This window comes from Seriola lalandi, unplaced genomic scaffold (assembly GCF_002814215.2).
Source record: "Seriola lalandi dorsalis isolate HSWRI2012SDOR001 ecotype SW California unplaced genomic scaffold, Sedor1 jcf7180002054898, whole genome shotgun sequence".
Classification (NCBI taxonomy): domain Eukaryota; kingdom Metazoa; phylum Chordata; class Actinopteri; order Carangiformes; family Carangidae; genus Seriola; species Seriola lalandi.
Window position 1 is genome coordinate 1,354,084 of NW_019525450.1, and position 25,547 is coordinate 1,379,630.

Here is a 25,547-nt window from a genome sequence, read left to right on the forward strand (position 1 = left end):
CTGTCATATCTTGCCAAGATCTCTGTTTTCCATATTGACGAGAACAGAAGTTTCATATAACCAAATTCCCCTTTTTGCTTTCAGGAAGTGGAGCGGGAGATTTCCTTTCGAACAGAGTGTGGACTCTACTACTCTTACTACAAGCAAATGCTGCTGGCCCCCTCCATACAGGAAGGTATACACTATGTTACCTTCTTCCTACAGTAGTAACCGTAACCGTAATCAGTATTTCTAAGGCCAAGAAACATATCACTAACTCATAATGTTATCTTGTCAGGTGACAGGTTTGAAAAAGTCCCATTCATTACCAACCCTGTTCAAGTAGCAATTGCTTACTGTGTGGAATGGATGCTATCAGGGTTTTGGCTAACGTTAGCATCTATGTCCTGCCCTTTATTTAATTTGGGGAGGTTAACATCCCTGAAAGCATTACGTTTGCCAGACATACATACTTGTTCGTCTTCATCCTAAAAGTCTTTTCTTTTATAACATTAATAGTGTGATTTTACATTGTCTAACATCTTACTTGCAATGCTATCTCCATGTCTCCTACATGGATGGTCAACTGATGAGGAAGCTGTCAGATTAAGCCTCAGTGTTTTTCAGTTTATTTAGCTTTCAAACATATTTACCTTGTACAGGATGAAATGAGTCAGCTGGCTAACATTAGCTTAATTAGGCAGCTAGCTACAGCTGATAAAATCTGCCAATGACAGTCATTTTTTCCAGCTGGCAACATCGGCAGCCACCCGGAGAGGTAGATCAAATCAAGGACCAGTGTTACAAAAATGATGAAACTACATTTGTGCCACAGGGGAACTGAAACTTCACAGGCATAGCAACAGTAACTAAGGCAAGCAGGGCTTACCAAACAGTCAAGTAGTAGACAATGGCTGTATAAAATCACATAATCTAGCATTTCACGGATGTTTTGAGAATTGTAATTTTGTAAAACTGCTGTAACTACATGCTGTAACATGGTCTAGTGATATTTCAAAATGACCAGTCTTCAGAAATGAACATTTTTATTGTATGGATGTCACTAGATGGATTTCTCTACCTACTCCTACAACGAGAATGAAACTTTTTTGCCTTCCATTTTCTATGCAGACCAAACAAATCACTGCACTTTCACTGCAGAAATTAGTTCAGTTATTTTGTTCCCATTATCATGTAAAATTCCTCGTTGGAAACATGCCTAATTTTAGACTACGGCAAATAAGTAAGCTGTATGGTAATCAGTGGAGGAATTGGCTGACCTCCCTCTTTCTGTCTCACTCTGGTTCGCTTCTTTTCCTGTTGCACTTGAGGGATGGCAGAGTGGCTTGACATGTGGAAACTACAGTAGGTTTAAGTGCTAAGTGTGAGGCAGGGAGGAGAGGGAAAGATGGAGTGATGATGTAATGGAGGAAATGAGGGAATAAATGATTGATGTGGGAAAGGAAAAAGAAAGGAAGCAAGGATGGAAGAAAAAGGATAGAAGGATACATGAATGGAGAAATAAGAAGGATACAGAAGCAGGGATGAGAGGAAAGGTATAACAGACAGATGGGAAGGATAAAGGAGTTAAGATAGATAAGAGGAATCAAAGTGAGAGAGGAAAGAATGGCTCATAGAAGGAGGAAAGAAGAGGGATAAAGCAAAATTGACGGTTCAGAAGAATGAATGAATGAAGAAGACATGGAAATGAATGAATGAAGTGGATTGGTATGTGTGTGTGTGTGTGTGTGTTTGGTTAATGTAAAGTGTACTTTGTTTATGGAAAACTGTGCTGGTTTTTATGGTCTTACATGGATCAAGAACATAGCAGGCATCAGGCTGACACATCCCAGCCTGCAGCAGAAACTCGGCTCTCTACTGCTTCTTTGGTGTCGCACTTTGTTTCAGTCAAATGAAATACATAGTAATGTTACACTGCTCCCAGCGCCCAATATGGAATACTGACACCAGTGTGTGTCACTACCGGTCTCACTGCATGGCAGGATAATGCCATTGTTAAAGAATAATTTTGGTTTATTACAACTTGGGTCTATTTAAGTAGCTTTTGCCATCCTATCTATAAAAATACCATTGAACTCACCAGAGTAATTGCTGAGAAAAGGGAAAAGAAGTCAGACAGGGCAAGAAGACAGGTTGTGAACAAAGCACGCACGCACGCACGCACGCATGCACGCACTTTACAGTTTTACATGCTGCTTCAATTTTGACCTGCTGTACTTGGTGTAGTTGTATTTTTTCTGTGCTGTGAGGGATTATTACCAACATTTCAGGTGTGTTCACTTTAAGTTTTACATGGTAAAATAATCTGGCTAAGCTATTTACTTATAGACAACGTATCTCTTGTCTGACCGTTCAGATTGCTTTTTGTGTTGGACTTTTTGTTGCCATGTGTCCAGATTTCAGTAGTTACTTTTGTGAGTTCAATGTTACAAAAGGTAAAGTTGCAAAAACAAAACCCAAGTCATAATAAACCTGAATTAATCCTCTAAAACTAAAATAACAGATATATTTATTTACCACTTGGGAGCGGCAGAAACACACACACACACACACACATATATATATATATATATATATAAATTATCACCTTTTAAGTTGACATTGTGAACTTGTTTGCAAACAGTTGCCTACAGATATGCAGCAACATTTGCAGTTGTGTTTGTGCCAAATGTCAGTCCAATATCTACCTTCCTGTCAGCTTTGTTGTGCTCGTCATCAACTCCTGAGGAAAATATTTCGCTCTTGCTGCTAAATGCCACACTGTGTTCTCCAGCTCTGCTCTTTGGTGCTGGACAGGAACTCTACAGGGGTTTTTTTTTAATTTCTTTTATAGCTTTTTTGCACAGCTGCTGCTGTTTGAGAGTGACCAAAATCAGTAAAGTTACAAACCATCAAACCAAAACATCAACTGATGCTAAAAAAACTCCATAGAGCCAAGGAGAGCTGCAGAGTCGTGTGATAATTATGATAAGATAAGATATTCCTTTATTAGTCCCACAGTGGGGAAATTTGCTGTGTTACAGCAGCAAAGTGACAGTACAAAGAAAGAAAAATTGCAAAATGACAATATCAAGTACTTAGAAAATATAATATAATATAATATAATATAAAAACTCACTCAGGACTGTTGTGGAGAGATGCATGCAATGTAAGATGGAGGCCATCTTGGACAATACCAACCATCCTCTCCACAACATTGTGGCAGGAGATTGTGGCTACAGCCGCAGCAAACGTCTCATCTCACTGCGCTGCAGAACAGAGAGGTTCAGGAGATCCTTTGCTCCCGCTGCCATCAGGCTATACAACACCTCAGCCAAAGGATGCAGACTAATCTAATTATTATTGTTTATTTATTATTAACTGTTTTTATTATTATCAACTATAAATAAATCTATCTATCTAATCTATATGTAAAATTAAATATTTAAATATAACAAAAAACAAAAGAATAGCAGCAGAGAAGTGATATTGTATAGATGGTGTGTTAAATTATTGCGCATGGTGAATTGTCAGTCTTTGGTGTGTGTGGTCTACAGAGTGCAGAGTTTGTGTGTTTGTCAGTCAGTATTGGTCCATTGTTAATATGCAGTAGAAATATTGCTTACAGAGCTTTGAATGTTCTTTGGTAGTATTCCCTCATCTCTAGGATTTCCTGCAGGAAATTGTTTAGCGGAGGTAGGAAGAAAGCTGATAATTTATTGTACCTAGGAGTACAAATAAAGTATCCTATAACCTAAACTACCTAGATCTTGACTGTGTTGATCTCTGTATAAAGGTGTATCTCTAATGTTGCCATGTTTGCTCTGTTTAATACTATAAGCCCTCTGTTACTGCCTCCCAAACGTTAATGTTTTATTTGATTAAAATTGAATAAAATGATAAATTTTTATGCCTCAGTGCTGGAGGCATTATCTTTTTGGGCTTTCTGTCCCATTCTCTTAAATGTGATATCTCAGTAACACCTTGAGGGAATTTCTTCAAAATTGGTCCAGGCGTTCACTTGGACTCAAGGATGAACTGATTAGAATTTGGTGGTTGAAGGTCAACGGTCACTGTGACCTTACAAACCATGTCTTTGGCCATTACTCACATATTCAGACACACAAATAAACTAATCATGACACAATTTAACACAAATGTCTAATAGGATAAAATGATGAAGTTAAGACATTTTTCCAACTTAACTGTGACATCATAATGTTCTGCTACAACACTTTTTTACCATTATTCAACAATGTGACTGAGGAAGGAGAGATTGTGACCACATTTCCTGCAACTTGGCTGGTTGGTGGAGCGATACAATCGCAAGGTGGTAATTTAGTTATGATGTTAGTGGAGGTTGCCCACATCTCCCACAAAATACTGCAGGAAACCCTGACATATTTTGATGTTGTATTTATCTTCAGTTACTGGTGTGTTTTTTTTTTTTCTTTCTTTTTCTTTTTTGAGAAAAAGCAGCACAACACAGCGGATGTTTTTTAAATTCAGCAAAGGAAGTGATGTTTGAGGGCTTTCAAGGTTGAATGCACCAATGGGCTCAGACATCCATTGTGTTTTCAGCAATTAAGGAATTAGATTCAAGCAGAACAATCTGGGTTTAGTGCTTGACAGAAATTTCAAACAGTGTTATTGTTCTTTAATAGCACCGCATGAGAAACATTCATAGCCTTTCCTCCTTGGTTGTCACAAACCAGTAATAATTGCTATCAGTCTATGTTGCTGTGACATTTTGAAGTATGCATGTTTATATATATATATATATATATATATATGTGTGTGTGTGTGTGTGTGTGTGTGTGTGTGTGTGTGTGTGTGTTTGTCTTTGTGTCTGTGTGTGTGTGTTCTAGGGCTCTCAGATTTGATCCATGACAACTTGACAGAATCCAAGAGGACCATTAATCTCCTGCAGCGAATGAATATCTACCAAGAGGTCTTTCTCAGTGTTCTCTACAGATTGTTGCCCATACAGGTAACACATCATCCATGTGTCAGCTTTTTACAATAGGCTTGTAAAACACAAAAGATTAGAGTAAGACTGCCATTATAACAACATATTTGACTGTGTCTGGCTTTTTCTGTCATGTTGGTCCATAAAATAAAGCTTTCTCATTTAGTGAAAAATGTAAAAAATAATATCATGCTTCAGTATTTTTGAAAAATATTGTTTTTCTGTCATTCTCCTTCTCCTCCTCCTTCTTCTTCCTCTCATTGTTATTATCAACCACCCAAGTTACTATGAACGATAGTCGTATTAGGAGACTGTCAGGCATTTGAAGTGCTTTGGCATTTTGGTCTTTTAGCTGACATGGTTTGGCTCACTTGCACTCGTCACTCTAGAGGAAAAGGTTTCTGTACTGGCATATCAATTAACTGAGAAACAGCTACTTAGCTTCATCAGTGATCTCATTGTGTGACAAGAATGTCATAAAGTGAAATATCAGACCAAACTTTGAAAATGCCACAGTGTTCCAGTGTTCCCGAGTCCGTCGCTGTCACTGTACTCAACTTTCTGTGTGTTCATTTACACAGCCTAATGAACCAATGGTTTCTGTGTGTGTGTGTGTGTGTGTGTGTGTGTGTGTTGTCCAGTCGTATCTGGAGCCAGTGTATTTCTACATTTACACTGTGTTCTCGCTCCAAGCGGTGTATGTGATCGCTCTGTACCTCACAGCATGGCTCCTTTCTGGTTCCTGGCTGGCTGGCGTGCTCACTGGGGTCTGGTACATTCTCAACAGGTGGGTAAATGTGCGCTCATCATGTGTCTGTCTGTGAATTAGACGTTGAAATGGGGAGAGGGTTACGTCCCTATCAGACTTGCTCTTGACTCTGTAAATGTTGAGGCAAATTTACATGTCAGCACAAGATGAAGGTTTCTGCTTTGTTATTTTAGAGCTGGCATCCAGGTCAGTCACTCTCACAGCTTGACAAACTATACATTGTTTGGAATCACAAAATGTCACAGTTGTATCTGTGGAAACCATATTTTGTGACAGGAGATGAACAGAAAAAAACAAAAATCTTTTTGCATTTTACATTTCACTAGTTTTTACTCAGTTCCTCATAAGAATGTTTTGAACTTTGAATTTTTTTTTTTTTACGTGTTATTGAGCTCGCTTTGCCATTTCTTTGTTATATATTTAGTTCAGTATTTGTCATTAGGGATCAAGCCTTCCTTCAATACTTCCATTGTATGATTTTTCTGCCCACTGTTTAAATCTCTGGTCATATTGAGCTCAATTTAAAGTTACTGTTATATGCTACCCATTGTAATATATGTATGTGTCTGTATCACTTTTCAAGTCTTTATACTGTGTATTGGAGCAGTGAGGTCAAATTAAATTATGGTTTCTTATACAGAAGGAAAAAAATATGTTTAATGAATCACTTCAGCAACGAAATTCTGTGAATGAGTCAGTTTTAATAGATGCTCTTTTTTAAGTTAGATGTGAATATTTTTGAAGATGTTTTTTCACTAAGGATTCTTTTCCCTCATGGTTTAGAGGAAAGGAAAATAAATCGCCCTAAACAGCGCATCCCCTCTGAATGATGAAAATCCAGCAAAGTGCCAAATTAAGTGAAGCAGCATCATGTGAGCAGAATATGAATTTAGTGAGAGCCAAAACCTAACTTAGATGTGTTGCCCATCTTTTTACTGTAGCAGCTTGGACACAGTAAATGACACAACTGATGAGAAACTTTGCTGAACTCTTAATGATTTGATGCAGTTTTGTGTGGACAGGGTTAAAGAGTTTCATGTGGTTAATGATACCTCCTTCAGTTACATTTTAAATTCAATCAATCTGATTGATGACTGAATTTAAATATGGCTGAGTGCTTGGGACTATTACTAAATCAAATCAAAGTTTATTTATGAAGCACATTTAAAAGAACCAGAGTTGACCAAGTCCTGTACAATAAAAACAAACAAATAATGCTAACAGTCAAAGCAAGGAGAAACAAAAAGCATGGAGATGGCATTTGAGATGACTTAAGTATCTTAAGAGACAGACAGGGAACAAATAAAAACGCAGAGTTGAAAAGTCAAAAGTAGAACCTTGGGGAAACTCAAAAGCCAGAGAAAAACAATTCATGATTAGTATTAGTGGAGTAAAAGAGTGGGAAATTTGTTATGATAAATGGGTTAAGGACTATTGTACACAGGGCAGCACTGTCAACTCTCTTGAGTCGAGGTTTGTCCAAAAAATTGCTAGATTTGTCGCTAGGTTCTTTTTTGGAAAAAAAAAAAGTATCTAAATCTAGCAACAAATACATTAAGTTGGCAACACTATACAGGCTGTGAACGTCCCCCCTTGTAGAAACTGTTTGTGTGAGTTCATTTTGAAAGAGCAATGGCCAATGGGGAAACCCCAACAGCTGGGCAGTGCGTGGCATTCAGGTGGTGTAACTTGACCACTCAGTCAGTCAGTCACGGACATTTATGTTTATAGGACGGGACCCGCTGTTACGGTCCAGCCAAAAAGAAGTGTATAGAATAATGTATAATAAGTTAATTTCCTTAAATGTTGAACTATTCCTTTAAGGTGTACTTGATATGTAGTGGGCATGAACATCTTTCTAGTTGTCTTTAATGTGAGTTACTGTGAGTTGTTTTTGGAAATGCGAGAAAAGTTGATATGAGTTCAGAAACCTTGCTGGTATTTTCTCTGTGGTCCTTTTGGATCAATAGGCAGGCTGTGACCCCTGTAAACAGTGAAATGGAGGGTTACAGAGTTTTATAACTTCAGAAAAGTCACACAAAGAGCTGCTGTGATCAAAGAGAAAACAGCAGAGTTTGAAATATATTAGTATTTCAGTTGAAACTAAATTGAACTTTGTATATTACAATGTACCTTTGTTGAGCTAAAATACATCATTACATTATCTTGCTGTTACAGCAGCTATCAGTGAATCAGCTATTTAGACGTTAATGGATTCCTCTGGTTGCATCAACACACAAACCACAGGAAGTTGCAAGACAAAAAGTCAGCGCTATATACTTCAAACTGTTTAGCCTCTAGTTGTGAGTTGAACATTTTTAATATTACATCAGTTTTTAAAATTTATTTCCACTATTTCTCCATCCCTTCCTTGCCCCCTCTTTCCTCCCTTTCAGGGTGGATACCACTCGTGTGGAGTTCACTATCTCCCTCAGAGAGAACTGGTCTTTGCCCTTCCTCGCGCTGCAGGTCACTGCAATCACGTGTTACCTCAGACCTCAGCTCACCTCCTTACAGCAGGTATGCACAAATCAAAGCTACTAATCATCCTCTACCACATCGATTGGCCTTGACTCGGTACACCCAACCTATTTGCTCAATGATCTGCTGTCTCTAAAAGAGCTAGCAGTACAGCAGGAATGACTATATGCTATTAGTATCCAATTCAGGAATCTGACCCCAGTGTGTTTGTTTGTGTGTTTCCCTCCTCAGAAGGTGATGGTGTGGTTGATGTATGTGATGACATTCTGCTTCTGTCTGACGTGGCAGTTCAACCAGTTCATCCTACTTGTTCAGGCACTCATCATATACACCATGGACTGTGCTGACTTCTTAACAACTACACAGGTATTGCTAAAAGAAGGACCCTGTAAGGCTTAGCTCCAATGATGAATTATAACAACTGGATACCAGACTCCATAATGGTGCCCATTGAATTGAATGAAAATTGCATGCCAAGATCATGTGTCAAAAAAAGTTTTCTAGCTTTTTAGCTTTTTTGTGTGGCCCACTGCACATGTGCATTAGCGTTTGTCCCTGTGGCCCTACCTACACAGTCCCACTCAGTACATAGCCTTTTCAAGACTTTGAGAAAGTTGAGCACATAAAATCATGGATTAAAATTTCACAATACAAAGACCTTGTTTGCAGTTCAGGTGTTAACAGTTTTATACACGTCTTTTTTATAATCGTAGTCTATGTGGAAAGTGTTTTTTGGGCCCCAGGTAACGTTTTTTTTGCCGTTTATAGTACAAGTGGCCACTGGGACAGATATGCAGCAAGGCTGAGTGGTGGCACTGTATCCTGCTATCTTAATACAGTCATGGTCAGTTCACCCAAATTACAAAAAAGCAATATTTTCTCACATACCTCCAATATTATCTAGCCTTGCAGATAGTTTGCTCAGTTGTTGAAAAGTTTGTCTCTGAGATTTATGCTGTCACTCAAATACAATGGAGGTTCATGGAATTTAATTTGTGGTGGTCAAACTGAGAATGTAAATCTCACCAGTTTTTGTGTAAAGAAATATAAACTGTCATGATACTGCAGCTATTGTACATATAGGTCCATTTATTCACAAGAGGATGAAAGTGTTTGTGGACATATTTGTAAGAAAGGCACCTAAATCTCAGGCCTCTGGGTGTTTAGTTAGATGTGCTGTACACTACTGACGGTAGCATATCAGACTGTATAACCTACAAATGTTGATACAAGACATACAATAAATATATAAATTAAATACAAGACACACAAACATTACATATCAGCTTGCTTTAAAGGAGCTATTTGTAAGTTTTGCTATTGCTACATAGCTAGCGTTAGCATTAACAGCTGTTTACTTACCAGCCTTAAACGTTGCGATTTCAGCATCAAACTTTCCTTTACATTCCTTTACTCACTGTAACTGTCTCCAGAGATGGAAAACAACAGCAACGTTTACTTTTTCTCTATATCATTTCTTTAGCACGCTAACCAGCTAGCCCCGGCCCCTCTTGTCACGTTCCGATAGCGACTCACTGTAGCCTGAAGACGTAGTGCTGCTCAGAGCTTCTTGTTTTGTAAATGCAATAATGGCTGAAGCTCTTGTCAATTGTCAATCACCACCACCTGCTCCCAGCAAGAAACAATGTTAGGCGGCAGAGAAAACTTACAAATAGTCCCTTCAAGCCATCTGTCTATTCATGATATTTAACATTTGGGGGGGACCCATTGTGTTGTGAAGATTGCATCCACTCAAAAAGTGGAAGCTAGCAAGCTAGGCTAACAGGCTTCCACTTAGCTTACTTGAAGAAGAATAATTAGTATTTTTGCCAACATTGACAATGGAAGCATACTCCTCCCTTGCTGGTGTCTGTAGTCATATGACATAGAGGATACTGGCTGATATAAAACAAGTAAATGCTTACATTTTAAAGGAATACACCATCTTTCAAAGCAACATTTCAAATCCATGGCGATATTATCAGACCTACAAATCTCACCCAGTTGTTTTGCATCACTGTGTTGTTTCTCTAGGTGACCACTCTGTACCTTGTTCAAGTGAGTGGTCTTCTGAGTGTGTGGCTCCTCCAGTTCTGCAACTCCATGATACTGGGATCACTGGTCCTGAGCTTCATTGTAGCTGCACTCTTCATCAGACACTGCCAGGTTAGTGTGTATGTGTGTGTGTGTGTAGTCTGACTCACAGGATGTAGACTGTGGGTATAAGCCTGCCATTGACCCCTTGTCTCATGTGGCAATCCCCTCCCCCTCCGCTATCTGCCTGTTACTGTTTTCAAAATCCCCACCACTATGGGAAACAACAACAACCTCAAAGCTAGCAACCGACACGCTGAAAATAGCATCGTGCAACCCCACATTTGACATACTGCTGGTCTTTTACAGTACCAGAACAAGTTCTCCTCAACACTATTTTGCAGGGACACCATCCTGCACATAGTGCCACCCAACACGATTTTGATTGGTTTAAAGAAATACTGACAAGCTAGAACATTTTTCCCTGTATAGCATAATGATAATGTGTGCAGCCAAACTATTCTCCAGCACATAGACAGCCCTGTTGAGATAAAGCAGGTGTGTGTGTGTGTGTGTGTGTGTGTGTGTGTGTGTGTGTGTGTGTGTGGTAGATACAGAGAATAAAAGTAGAGCTGAAAATCAGAAAAGGCAGGAATATGTAACATTAATAATTAATATCACATGAAAAGTGAATCAGAGTCTCACAGAAAAAGATCCAGACAGTGGTGGTAGCCTGCTTACAAAACACAGATGCAAGATTAACCTGCACTGATGTGAGGAGGCCTGTGCTGTATTCAGTTTTTGCAGGAGATAATTCCAATTTGTATGCTGGAGACACATATTTCTTTTAGGTCCAAATCTAATCTAGTTAAATCAGATCTTATCACAGTAGCAATTACAGAAACATTTAATATGACAGAATGAAAGAGGAATGGAAGGAAAGATGGAGGAAACAGGGAGAGAAAGATTTCACTTTCACGGGCATTTATAGATTATTCTAACATGTTTAGAAGTTTCGACTGGAGTCATGTGACTTGGACTCAAGAGACTTGAATTATGAATGTGATAGAGTTTCACGCCAACAACTCATGACTTTACTTGGGCTTGAACCCTCTGACTTGGAATGACTTGAATGACTTGAAATATTAAAATTTGTCATTTGGCAGTGTATCAACTTGTCATCTTCCTGACAACAGATTGAACTTTGAATCAGTGTAACGGCAGCCAATCATGTTACATAAGCAAGAGGGAAAGATGTATTTAGCCATGCAGACCAGCACATTATCACTTGCAGACCAGCATCTCAGGGAAGCAAATTTCTAATTTTTTATCTTTGTGCTGGTTTAAATGAAAAACATCTTCAAAAACAAATTACAGCTCTTGAGTGTCAATGGCTGAAATGAGAAAGTTGGCTGCTGTCCTGTTAATGTGCAAGCTGTTTTCTGTGCTTGTAGCATAGTTAGACGAACAGTGGCAAAACTTCTCTAGTCAAAAGATCTGTCTGCTTTACATTAGCTTCAGTTAAACTTTCATTCATATCATTCGATATTAAATTAATCAACTGAATAGTTCTGAATCAGAACCTTAGAACAAATAGCTCATGAAAAATGGTTTATCCCAACTCAGTAGGCTATAGTTGTTTTTTCAGTGTGTCAGATACATATTTAATCATCATTTCATATCTTCTCCTCTCATTGTCAGGTTTTGAAAGGTTGTGACCAAACTGTGATGTTTCTGTCTTCTCAGCCTGCAAAATTTGTTATTTATTTATTAACTTGATAACTAGACAAATGTTGATAGATGAAGACAAATGGATTCAAAAAGTCACGAGTGCATGGTGTCTTAGAATTCAAAACACAAAGTTTAGTTAGACTTGACTTGTGGGAGATTGACTTTAAACACCTCTGGGTTAAAGTGGCTTGTTAATATTTTATCACCTGATAATATCATGTTGGCCATGGCAGACAGTGTCAGTGTTTAATATCTTGATTAACATAGAGATGCATGTACCTAACACCATGTGTTTGCAGGTGAAATTTCTAAATGTCAAACTGCATTGAGAATAAAACAGATGTACTCACTAATCTCTGATCACACAGTCTGGTCTGAAGACAGGAAGCCTGCTGGTTCGTCTGGGCAAACTGCTTCTCCACAGTGCCATGGTTCTCCTCCTCACCTTCACCATCAACTACCTGGCCAAGGTGCTTCTCTTCTTTCTTCGCTTGCTTCTGTCCTTCCTCTCCCACTCTCTCCTCCCTGTTTCAGTCCTCATTCCTCCTTTCCTTTACCTTGTCGTTCATTTTTCTTCCTGTCGCCTCTTCTCTTATCCTCTTGTGTCTTTTCCTTTCACTATCCCCCTCCTTTCCTCTCTCCAGCTTCTGTCCATCCATATCTCCTCTTATCTCCTCCCCTGTCTGCTGCGCTCTTTCGTTTTCTTTTTATGCCTCCATGCTGGTGACAGCTGAAGCCAGAGGCATTTTGGGTTGTCCGTTCGTCCATACATCTGTCCCATTCTAGTGAATGTGATATCCCGGGAACAACAAGAGGGAATTTCTTTAAATTTGGCACAAACGCTCACTTAGACTCAATGATGAACTGATTAGATTTTGGTAGTCAAAGGTCAAGGTCACTGTGACCTCACAAAACCATGCGGTAGCCTCCACTGCCCTGCAGTTCCTCAAATAGCTAATTGAGGCTGGCTCCAAAAGCGAGTCAGTCCTGGTACAAAAAACGGTTTTAACCGATTTCTCCCTTCATGACAACTGACCGGGGAGTCAACTCACCCATCAGATTTTATGGCTTAAAGTTGTGCTTAATTTAGGGTTTGGCCGCTTTGAGTGAGAGGTGGGTGAGTGCGTGCTTGTCACAAACCGGCGTGGACCGGAGTCTCGGCTCCACACACACACACACACCCCACCTCTTTCTCCATTTTACGATCAGCTGGGAGTTGGGTGGAATCAGGCACTGCCAAGATGGCGATGTTGGAGCAGCTCATTCTGAGCTTCAAAACCACTCTTTAGAAACCTATGGGTGACGTCACCGATGCTACGTCCATCTTTATTTACAGTCTATGCACAAAACACCGTTTTGGCCTCTTGAATGTGATATCTCAGTTCCGGCTTGAGGGAATTTTTTGAGATTGCGCATAAACATTCACTTGGACTCAAAGACGAACTGATTAGAATTTGGTGGTCAAAGATTCACTGTGACCTCACAAAACACATTTTTGGACATAGCTCACAAATTCATACACTAATTCTGACGCAATTTAACACAAATATCTAGTAGGATAAAACAATGAAGTGATGACATTTTATAACCAAATGGTCAATAGTCAACTTCACTGTGACATCTAAATGTTCTGTAAACACACCTCTGGCTATTTTCAACCTATAACTCAGGAAGGAGACACTGTGACCATATTTCCTGCCACTTGGCTGGTTGGTGGAGGCTTACAACCACAAGTGTGTTCTCGTACCTCTCGTCTCTCCCTCCCCTCCACTCCTGCTTCTGCTCCTCCCTTTCTTACTTTCTTCTTACAGCTGCTTCACCCCTCATGTCTTTCCCCTGTTTCACTACACTCTCCCACCCACACCCTCCCCCTGCTGCAGCCCTCCTCTCCTCCTCCTCCTCCTCCTCCTCCCCCTGATGTATCTAAAGTTAGTAGTTTTGATGTGAGTTCACTGTATGATCTCAGCTCGGTTTATTTACTTTTTTATACATCTCAGCACGCGGATCTTTAGCCCTAACAGGATTACCTCGTGTGTGTGTGTGTGTGTGTGTGTGTGTGTGTGTGTTCACAGAAAGCACTTCAGCTCAGATCAGACGAGCACATCTTCAAATTCATCAAGTCAAAGTTTGCCTTGGGGCCAACAAGGTATGAACGCACACTCATACGTACACGCACAAACAAAGATTCATGTGCGTCTGTTCTTGAACACAGTCATACAGCACTTTTATAAACCCATATTTTGGCGTAGGGACATGTTCCCACACAGTGCATACACAAAGTCGGCACACTTTTTCACTTGATCCAGCTTGACTGTATTATTCACTAAGCACCCATGTTGTAGCACCTGCAGTGTTAGTGTGTGTGAATAATAGATGTCGGGGTAATGCCAACAGGCCTCCCATCGATCAGATACTGTGTGTGTGTGTGTGTTGAGCAGCTCAGCCACTGGATAGCTGCCTCAGGGTGGCAGATAACACAGCTCACAACCTAACGCCACACAACTGGCCCTTCAATTATTCAGGAGGCTGTGGAAAATGCAATGCTTACACTACACTCTATCTCTCTTCCTGTTTCTCTCACTCGCTGAGATTTCTTTCTGCTCTCCAGCTGTGTCTTCTTTTTTATTTTTTTTTATCTCTCAAATTTTGTTCTATGTTTTGTGATATCTCATTTCTCAATTCAATCACTTATCAGCACGGCTTTGTATCATGTTTATACTTTATATTATTCACGCCACACTGAGATAATAAACTTGTTTTTGAAAACATTTGTGGACAAACGTTTGTAGAGCACAAACGTTTAGTGAGCAAAGTCATGCGTGCTCAGCGTGCACACAACCTACAGAAACTTCCGCTTCATCAACACATTTCTCTAACCCCCTTCCCACCGCCTCGCATTTGTTTCCCCCTCCTTCAGGGACTTTGATGCCAGTCTGTATCTGTGTGAGGAGGCCTTTGGCTTGCTGCCCCTGGATACACTGGAGCGACTGGCTGGTACCCTCCTGCTGTACCCCTACATCCTCACGCTGCTGCTGCTCATTGGCATGTTGGTAGTGGGCGCACTGCAGAACTTGAGGTAGGTAATGGCTGGATGGGACACGAAAGAGGGAACATGGGAGGAGGGGGAGAAAGTGTCCTCATAAAACTTTGGAAAATCCTCGCTGTCACATGCTTGGAAGATGTATATGGTATTACACCGATAATATTCAAATGAATCAGACAGTTGAAAGTATAATTTCCCCATTGTGTCTTACTCTTCTATCCATTCTGTTGATGTTAATTATTGCATTAATTATTGGCAGTTTGTGATCTCCTCCATCTGCCCTTGTCTGTTTACAACACAACCTGAAAGCTAATGACCAGTCTTGTATGAGGTTTGTGGGTGTATGACCTTTCTTTTATATCACAACCTTCAAGCCAACCTTTATCTTTTTGCAACTCACTTTTTTTACCGCTCAGTTATGTCTTTCACTATCTTATAAGTGGTCAGTCATCTATCCAGGATAATGTGGACAGAGCGAAACAGCCAATCAGGATGATTATTAAGCAATTATTATCAAGATTATTAGACAGCTGTAGGGAACTCCTCGGTTGTCTGCAGGTGTTTTGTGCCTATTTGCAGTTGAAAAGCCTTTTTTTTTGCTTTTGAAGGATTGCAACCTGCAAATTGGTATCATCAGTGTGTTGCTCCCAGACACAGCAGGCAGCTGTTTTCGCTGAAAAAGCTGCCGACCACCTACACTGTCTGCCCAGCACCAAATGAAAGACAGACAAAGATAGTTTGTGAACTTGGTGGAGCATTTAGCAGCTAAAGACCAAGATATTTCCCTCAGGAATTAGTGGAGAGCAAATTAGAGCTAATAGTGAAACGAGTGAATATTGGACTTACGTGAATAGAAACAGGATTCCAAATGAATACTGATGTTGCTCTGTGTCTGCTTGATGTGTAAATAGGCAACTATTTGCTAACAAGTTCATCATATGGATTAAAAAGCTGATGGCATGTCAATGTTGTGTTTACAGCTTGTTTCAAAAATCAGTGAATGCAGATTTCAGATGTTTTAGGATTGAAATAATTATTGTAATACTTCATAACCATTCCACATTAACCTAATTTTACACAGTGATCATTTACTTTTCCAGAAAATCTGTATTGAATCAATGACAGTTCACCCACTTCTGCAGTCTTTATTGTAAACACTACATGCTAGTTGACACATCCATTACTAACAATGTAGAAGGAAGAACATTAGTGTTGCCAGTTAACCTGCATGTCTTTGGACTGTGGGAGGAAGCTGGGGTACCAGGTGGGAAGCCACACATGCACAGGGAGGACATGCAAAGTCCACACAGAAAGACCCCAGGTCGAACCCAGAACCTTCTCTCTTTGATGCATCAGTGCTAACCACTGAACCACCGTGTCACTTGAGGAAGCACAGAAAATAAAACATAAATTCTATTAGTCAGTATGCGAAATTGAAAACATTTAGATTTATTTGTAACTCATTTAGAAACGACTAATTGTTCCATAAAGTGATAGCTCACATTACACCTTGTTTCAGTTACATTTAGTATTTATATTTAGTACTTCAAATTTGACAGTAGCGAAAGTAGTGTGTTTCCTTGGTAGGAGACGCTGATCAAAGGAGCTAGTGAAGTGTAAATGAATGGGGAGTTTCAGTCCTGAGAGGAGGACATCAGAATGGCTATCAGGAGGCAGAAACCCAGTCACAGTGGTTGCTTCATGCTCTGAAAAACATTTTACCAGCTGCCTCTCAAAGCTTCATTTGCCTGTGGGGCAAGGTGAGGGGCCACATTGAACTAAACACATTAGCATATCATCTCGCCCTCTGCCGTTGGAGGGCTGGAATACTAACCTTGTAGAACAAAGGGCTATTTGGCAATTCAGGAAATAATTTAATTCAGTTTACCCCACCTCACATAGAAGGAGACTGGATTTGTATTCAAATGGAAGCTGAAGTTTGTCTGATTTGGTGCGGGAGGCCAAATTGTGGGAGTGACATCATTGCCCTCGGGCCTCTCTCTGTTTGTCTGCGCGCTGACTCCTGCAGACAGAAATGGTTGTGGGCGTGCATCCATTGTGTGTCTGCTTGTGAGCTAAACAGCTAATAAAGTCTGAATAACAGCTACTGAAATCTGAATAATCTGAATAATATCAATTACACCCACCTTACCCCTCTGCTGCTCTTCTCAAGCGTCTGGCTGTAATGTTTTATGTATCGCTGTTGTCTTGTGTTTGGCTGCCTTGATCTTCAGCAGGTCTAAAGGAGGTTCAGCTGAGGAGAGGAAAGGAGCTGGAGAGGGGCGTGCGACATCTTTTCGTCCAGATGTGGCCTATAATGTGTTGCATACACTGTTCTACGGTCTCCTCGCTTTCAGCACTATGAGGTGAGCTCATTTTCGCACACCCAATACTGTAATTGCAGGATCATGTATATGCAGATACCTGGATTCCCACACATTGCCAAGTACTCACATGGGTTTAACTCCCAGGGACTCTTCAGATGGACTTTTCCTCTTGACAGCTTGATTGCATGGGCTCGTGGAGCAGATGCTAAAATCTGAGTGCCTGTTAAATGTTTTTCACCAAGTGTTTGAGTGGTCCACTTTAGCCTTGATCAACCTTCCACACCAAGTGCCATCCTGCGACGCTTTAGGCTCTCAGGTAGTGACTCCACTCACAGCAGGAGCAGAAAGAGTGGACACAGTCGGACAACTGATCATTTACACTCTGAAACACACTGTACGCTTGACACCCTGAAACTTGAACGTGTCAAGGCTCATAGTTATTTGTGCTACGCAAGGCAAAACAAGAAAACAATTGACCCTTTGTTACTGTTGCTACATCGGTCAAAATTGCACATATACAGTTTACAATGATACTGGTGACAGATTTACCATGAAAAGCCCTAGTAACTTCCCCAAAGAATGGGTCTTTGATTTCAGGCTGCAGAAACCTGAAAGTCGTCAGAGAAAAAAGTTGCGCAAATGTGATGCAGCTCAGCTCCCAGCCCCTCCGAGACATCCTGTGTCCACCGTATAGTGTCGACGAAAACACTGACTTTAAATGTGAAACTGCTTTATTCAGTGCTGTAACTGGTTATAATCCCCTGGTCTGTTTGTTTTGGAGAGGAGGACACCTCTGTGGATGCAGCTCCCAGTAAAAACTTCCTGAGAGACCCCCAGCAGCAGAAGTTACATACTGTGCATTTAAGCAGGCATCTCGCTCGTAACCAGGGTCCTGTTGATTTTGTAAACATTACCCCCCTTAGTTGGTTGAAAACACTTCTTCCATTTGACCTTAAATGTTTTCATCTGAATCGTTTTTTCAAATGAAAATCTTATGAAAGAGGATGTAAATATGCACTTGATAGCTACAGACATGTTATCATGCTGAAAGACTGAGGCTAAGTCTTTGCTTAGCTTCCCAGACAAAACGGCAGCATCCTCACTAGATGATGAACCATGTAGAAGACATGGAAACAAAGAATTATTCTTGTATTGCCGTGTAAAGATTGTTAATCTATGTGTCATGAACCGGGTGTTTTTATTCTTTTAACCTGTGACCCCACAATGTAATGAATTAGCTCATAATGTGCTCCTTGGCTCTGGAAGTAAAGCTTGGTTACTACTGTAGGTAGTGAGCTACTTAATTGTAGCAGGTTAGTGTAGAGCAGATAAACATACTGTGAAATTTATTCCTCAAACTTTAGCCCTTGCGTTTTTTTTCTGAAGGACTAGAAAAAAGATGCCACACTGTTTAAATGAGTATCTCTCTGACTACAGCTCCATTCACACTACTTCAGCATTGCAGAGAAATCCAAGCCCTTGGTTACTTCATAACACAATTTATTTATGTATTAATAGATACTGTGTGTAAAGCACCACTATGAGCTAATTTGTAAACCTCCAAAGATGCGTAGGCCACATCCAACGCAAAGTTGGGAAGGCTCTTGACAGAAGAAGAAGGAGTGTGCCTCTGTTGAAAGTGTGACCCACATGTGCTATATTTTAGAGTCAGTGGGAAATGGAAGCACCAGAAGTGAGGTAGTTGTCCATTGAGCCTGAGGCTGTTCTGCTTGTTTTTTGGCACAGTCACTCAGCCAGGCATACTACTTTATGGGTTCAGGGTTTAAATCCAGAGCAGATGACTTTATATCCTGGGTTATGAGAAGCATGTTGTTGGTACACCCTGAGCCTTTAATGTATTACGCATTGTTTATACATTTTTCCCACTCTTTTTCTTTTTGTGCTGATTGTAATTTTTCTGTGTCAGCTTGTAAGATATGCTTCACTGCTGCTGCACAGTTGCTGTTTATTTAAATATAATCAGAAGTAAAAGAAAAAAAAAATGGTATGGCAATATGTTTCAACTGTAAAATATTTCATCTTGCGTAACATTCCTCATCCTCACTTAGCCCCATTAGCCTTCCCTTTCACATTCTCATCCCATTTTTATGTTGTTTCTCTTGCACACATACGCTATGGCCTGTTTCTCTGGTTCACCTAACTGCATCATCCGTGGGCAGGTTCTGTCACTGGTGCCACAGAGCCCTGTCACCGGCACCTGCACCCAGGCTGAACAGAAATATCTTTTCTTGTGCTCGACTTTCACATCCAGCCACCTCTTCCTAATTTCCCAAAATGTTTCGCCTCTCTGCACTGGCAGCTTTTACTGCTGCTGTGACATGCTGGCTCTTGACAAATTTGCTCTTATTGGTCACACCACAACTATTACCACCAAACAATAAGGGCTGACTGGCCTCAGCCTCTACAACAATTGCCTTGATTTTCCACACAGTGCAGTCTCTATTTTTTTGGTCGTAGTCTGTGCTCTCAAGTTTCCTTTCCAGAGTTATTTTTTTGTTAGTCTTAAACCGTTTGTAATGTTTAACGATTTATCTAAATGTTTAAATTTTGTTATTATTTAAATATGCAAACATAGAACATGTACATGTATCAAGGATCACACAGCATATGTAAGCATCACATTGCTTCATCCTATTTGAGATCTATTAGTATAGGCATTTCAGACATAGGCACTCAAATAACCTCATTTCCAAATGTTTAATTTTGTTTCAATATTTTCCAGTTCCACTGTAATGCATTGTAGCAGTTGTGTAAGAACCCCCCCTCAAAATAGCTTTTGTTGACATGCAGTGGTTGAACTTCTCAAATTAATGTAGTGAAGAAGAACATGATATGAGAAAGAAAATTCCTTTCTTCACCCACTTTCTTGTACACTTTTTACACCAAAATTAGTGGGTATAAGCAGGCTTTTTAAACACAGGTAATCCCACTAAAAATTGACTTATTTTACACATCACCACATGTAGTTACAGAGCATATGCACACACAGACGCAGGGGAGAAAGAGTGAGCTACTAGCCACTGTGAAAGCCTGTAAAATTTGTGGCACGTCATCCCCAGGTTGTGACAGAGCCCCTGTGTGAAATGCTTCAATCAGTGATCGTGTGTTCTTGAAACTTATTTCGGGGCTGCAGCTCACTCTTTCATCCCTGAGCACAGTGTAGCCACGGTGTTTCTGGTTTGACAGCACCGTGCCGGGCAGGTGACAGGTCTTTCACAGGTCAATGCTGATTGGAGCTGATAAATACCCACATCTACTGCAGAGTCATTTGACCTGGGAGTGAATCACGGTTGTTCCCTTTTTTCATTGCTGACAAAAGCCAGATGTTAGCGGGTGTTAGTGTGTTTTTTGACCAGTGTAAAAGGGACTTTACCTTTTCATTTATACATATGTGTTATACATATGTGTATATATTTATATATATATATATATATAGCTTACTGCTTTGAGTTTTGGGTTTCACAAATGCAGAACTGCACAGTATGTCCTTTAAAAAAAAAAGCGCTTACTGAGTGGTATACAGTATTACATTTGCACATTGCCTTATTGTTACTTCGGAAGTGTCACATCTAAAACTCCCTGTGGTGTGCAGTTTTTCCCATGTCACACACAAGCACGACTCCCAGGCCTGACTCCAAACTTTCATCTGTAATTGTCGAGTGGTACTCGTTGCGAGCATCATCACTAAATTTCCTGGGCTGGCAAGTTTCAAGCTGCAAACATCATCTGCTGTGCTTGACATCCATGATTCATTATTGTGAAAGTATAATGCCTTTAACTTAAGGCTCTTTCTGAGGAGTTTTAAGAAAATCACAGAGATTACAATTGGAATCGTCACTGCTTTTGACTGTATTAAAAGAAACCTGCTATTATGCAGTCAAAAAGAAAAAGGTAATGTTCTGGTACCTGGTTTATTCATAGAAACACGGAGATGCAGGTTTTCAAAGGTTCACATAAGTGGCTTCATTTGAAGGTAGTTTTGAGTGCAGTATAATCAGTAGCTGGGTTTCTCTGTGCATGTAAATGTTGCGCATTATGTTCATGTGGTAATCGGAGTGCATGTTACATACAGTATATTTAATACATGGAGTATGTACAGTGCATTCCTGTTAGAGTCAGGAATTAAAGAACTGATTGAATTCACACAAAAGAGAAAAATGTGAAAGCTTTTAACACAGCAGTAGCAGCCAGGTGGTGCAGAAAGTGACACATTTGATTTCAGCACTTGCTGATTAAGAGCAAAAGGCCAAAAGTGCAGAAAGCCATTTATTTCTGTCAGACAGCTCCTTTGCATTAAAAAAAGTATTGAGATTTATTTCTGTGAGGCTGCACTTCTTTATGCCCCCCCCCCCTCCCGCTCATGGCTCCGTCTCTGTACCTGTCAACAGTTTTTCAGCTCATTTCATTCTTTGTCTTCTCTCTGCTGCTCACTCCTCTCTGGTTAATCTTTTTCCCGTTAGAACTGTAATGTGATTTGAATCAGAAAAGATCTTGGGTAATAGTGTTGTGTTTTAGACACTAAATTAAGTTTAACCATATTGGATCCATTAAATTATACTAAGCTTAACAAAACTACTAAAGACGTTCTGGTTGTCATGTTTTAATTTCATGTTCTTTACTGGGTTGAGGGAACATCCTTAAAGTATCAAATTTAAAGAGCAACAACAATCGATACTGACTCTCTCTCTCCCACCCTCCACCCAGGATGAAGTATATATGGACTGGCCATATGTGTGCGGTTGCAGCCTATGGCGTGTGTGGGACAGAGCTGTGGAATCCACTTCTCACCACTCTCCGCTGCAACAGTAAAGTCCTGGTAGGAGCTCACAGCTGCACTCCAAACATCTGCTTTGGAACACTCTGTTCACCATACAGAATGTTGGTTTTTAAAACTGATTTATAATGTGAAAGATGTTGCTGGTAGCAATGAGCATACAGAGTTATCAACTGACAACAATCCCCCTCATTTAGCCTCTTTTAGCTCATTGTTTTGGGTGTTCTTGCCCATAAACATGACTCCAAATAAATGTTATAATACATCAGATGTTGTATTTTACGTACATATGTTCAGCATTACCACACTCCTGCACAAGTAAAGAACAGTTTTAACACATATTCAGATATTCACAGTATCACTGGGAAAATGGCAGTTCAGTCATCATCCTGTCACCACAATGTGCAAACACACCTCATAAAAATGTTTTTAGCAAGTAGGAAGACATTTGGGGGATTGGACTGATCTTCTATTCACAGTTTCTGTTTTCATTTTCTCTGACCCAGCAGAGCTTCTGTCAAATGATAATTAGCAGCCAGATCATTAAATGAAAACTAGGGGCGTGATATCATTTGAAATGTTTAAATACAAGCACACAATGTCTGAGTTTCATATCATTACTGTTTTGTATTGCTATAAAACCATGCTTTCATTTAAGTGTATCAGTGTCTGAACAGAAGCAGAACCTTTCCTACAAAAATGCCATTTAAATGGAGTGATTATTTGGATCAGCAAATATTGGATTAAAGAATAAGTAAACAAGACTAAGACTCTTTTAAATTGAAAACTTACATTTTGGTCATTTCTCAAAGTATTGAGGCTGATATCCAGTATTAGTGACAACCAGCATTACGTCCATCACCGGGCTCCAGTGAGCATCAGATTGATCTCTAACTCTGACATCTAACTGTGAGACATTTTGGAAGATGTCTAATTACATTATGCTCTCCTAATGAGCAGTTGGATTTGAATCCACAGCCTCTGCTCTGGCCTGATGATAACGTTACGTGTGAGGCCACTAGGTGTCAGTGTGTTCCCAACATGACAACAGCATGCATCAGATAAGAAATGATACATGGGAGCACCGCTGCTCTGCCTGTCTTTTATCTCTGTGTTATCTCATTCTGAAGCTTGTCTTCATTTTTAGGTATGTCTCTGAATCTCACTTTCTCTGCCTCTGATACGATTATATTCTCTCATTTCATTATGGCTGTTTTCTTTCTCTTGTTTTGCAGTTAAGGCTTGTCAGATATGCAATTCCACTGGCAATGATGTGTTGCCTATATTACAAGGTATGCTGTTTTCTTGCTGGTTTATGTTCATCACTCTATTGTTGGTCTCGTTACAGAGCCGAGTCAATTTGTGCAAAGCGTGTGCGACGATATGAGAAAAAGGGAAAATGTTGAAATGGAAGTTGCAGAAGAAAATGATAACAAGCAAATGGGTCATAACAGGATTCTAAAACGACTGCTTCCCTTTAATTTATTTTGCCATTGGAAGGGTCTAAATGACTGTCGCATCCACTCTTATGTACAGTGCAATAATGAGATGTTATTTAAGTCATATCAGTAGGTGTCCTATTCTGCTTCACAGCCTCATTGAACACTAACATGCAGTTCTCCATCACTCATCTCTGTTCCCTTTTAGTTCTGGCCTAAGCTGATGGAGGAGTTATCAGAACTGAGGGAGTTTTATGATCCAGACACTGTGGAGCTCATGACCTGGATAAGGTACACACATACACACACACAGACCCACACACCCATACTCACGAATCTAGAGCACATATCAAATTGAAGCAAATCTGATTAGCTTGTTTCCGCAGATCAAGTTTCACTTTGCCTGATGCCCTTGATTAGTCTGTGTGAACGTGCATGTGTGTATACATGTGTATCTGCACTTGTTTGTGGGGGAGTCTCGCCGATGAGTGATGAGAGCCGATGGGTCTCCATGAATAAGACATGGGGGGGCTGGAAAGGACCCAGCTGTTGGCAGAGCTCTAACCCACCTCGGGGTCTCTGTGGCTGGGCTTTCAATCAAGAGCATCAGCCTGATGGGATCAGAGATGGAACTGTGATTTGGAATGGCTCCGTACCGCGGCCGCTGTGTGTGTTTTTGTGTTTGCACATCTGTGTGTGTGTCTGTCATTTTCATCAGGTTGGATGTGGTGCGTTGGCTTAGCGGTTCATATTGCATACCATGTAAGAGAGCAACACATCACATCACATGTAGACTGCACTTTCAATGTTTCTTGTTACTTTTCCCTGTTAAATTCCCTCATGGATTATCCATCCATCCATTAGCTATACCGCTTATCGTTTTAGATCTGGTTTTAGCAGCTGGAGCCAATCCCAGCAGACATTGGGTCAGGGGTGGGGTACACCCTGTACAGGTGTATCACAGAGCTGACATACACACACAAACAATCATTCACACTCGCACTCGCATTCACGCCCAGGGGCAATTTTTAGTGTCGCCAATTAACCCAAACTGCATGTCTTTAAACTGTGGGAGGAAGCCGGGTCACCCGGAGAGAACCCGTGCAGGCACGGGGAGAACATACAGGGGAACCCCACCTCACCAGCCGGGGACCGGTGAGGTAACAGTGCTAACCACTTGACAACTGTGCCGCCCCATATGTGAAATATTCATCTCAAAATACAAAATAACTTTACATAAAGTACTTGTCTTATAGAAAGTAGTTCTGTGTAACATCCTTGGAAAGTAAAAAGTTGGATTATTAGTATGGGTATCGAACCTGCTTTGTGCAGTATAGGTGAACATGTAGATTGTGAGTTTTTATGTGTGATTTTAATTTGGAGATTTTCAAAAGCTATATATAAATGTTTTGGTTTGCTATGTTGCTGTTTGCTGTTTTTTTTCAAAGTTAAAAATTGTTACTGTTTCCATGTTTTTCTTAATGTTTGAATAACTGCAAACTCCAAAAAAACCCCACAAAATGCAAAATTAGAGTTTAGATTTATGTCTTTCCCATAGATGGTCACTGTAGTTCACTTCTACTCTGAATAAGTAATAATTCAAAGCTCATTATTTCCACCCCATCATCATCAGCATGATGAAACTGAGTGGACTAGATGCGATTTTTAAGAAATGGCCAATTTTGGTCTAATCCTATTAGACAGATAGGGGGGAGAGAGAGAGAGAGAGAGGGAGAGAGAGATGGATAGCGAGACCGAGAAGGAGAGGTCGGGATTTTGAATGTATTTGTGTGTGACATGGGTTCCCTTCCCTCTGGAGCTAATCCCATTAGGCTCTGAGGATTAGGGGCTGCCTAGAGTTACCTTGGTTGGGGCTGAGAGCAGGGCGGAGCACAAAGCTTCTTGCCGCTGCGCTAATTACATTCCAGATGAAAGTGTGAAGATGAGGAAGGGGTGGTGGTGGTGGTGGTGGGGGGGTTT

At 40.3% G+C, this 25,547-nt stretch overlaps 1 protein-coding gene across 4 annotated transcripts in view; it reads left to right on the forward strand.

Annotated features, from left to right (window-relative positions):
- Positions 1 to 25,547, forward strand: part of dpy19l3 (dpy-19 like C-mannosyltransferase 3) — a 66,014-nt gene that overhangs the window by 13,786 nt on the left and 26,681 nt on the right. For 2 of the 4 annotated variants that reach the window (XM_023429763.2, XM_087180230.1), the window contains 13 exons: positions 85 to 175; positions 4,848 to 4,969; positions 5,590 to 5,735; positions 8,114 to 8,237; positions 8,430 to 8,564; positions 10,233 to 10,364; positions 12,332 to 12,433; positions 14,036 to 14,109; positions 14,881 to 15,039; positions 17,241 to 17,372; positions 22,059 to 22,170; positions 23,364 to 23,420; positions 23,776 to 23,858. In XM_023429763.2, coding sequence (XP_023285531.1) covers positions 85 to 175; positions 4,848 to 4,969; positions 5,590 to 5,735; positions 8,114 to 8,237; positions 8,430 to 8,564; positions 10,233 to 10,364; positions 12,332 to 12,433; positions 14,036 to 14,109; positions 14,881 to 15,039; positions 17,241 to 17,372; positions 22,059 to 22,170; positions 23,364 to 23,420; positions 23,776 to 23,858 — 1,469 coding nt within the window. The remainder of the gene's footprint in view (positions 1 to 84; positions 176 to 4,847; positions 4,970 to 5,589; positions 5,736 to 8,113; positions 8,238 to 8,429; positions 8,565 to 10,232; positions 10,365 to 12,331; positions 12,434 to 14,035; positions 14,110 to 14,880; positions 15,040 to 17,240; positions 17,373 to 22,058; positions 22,171 to 23,363; positions 23,421 to 23,775; positions 23,859 to 25,547) is intronic. The other 2 variants (XM_087180231.1, XM_023429762.2) reach the window with 1 other exon arrangement.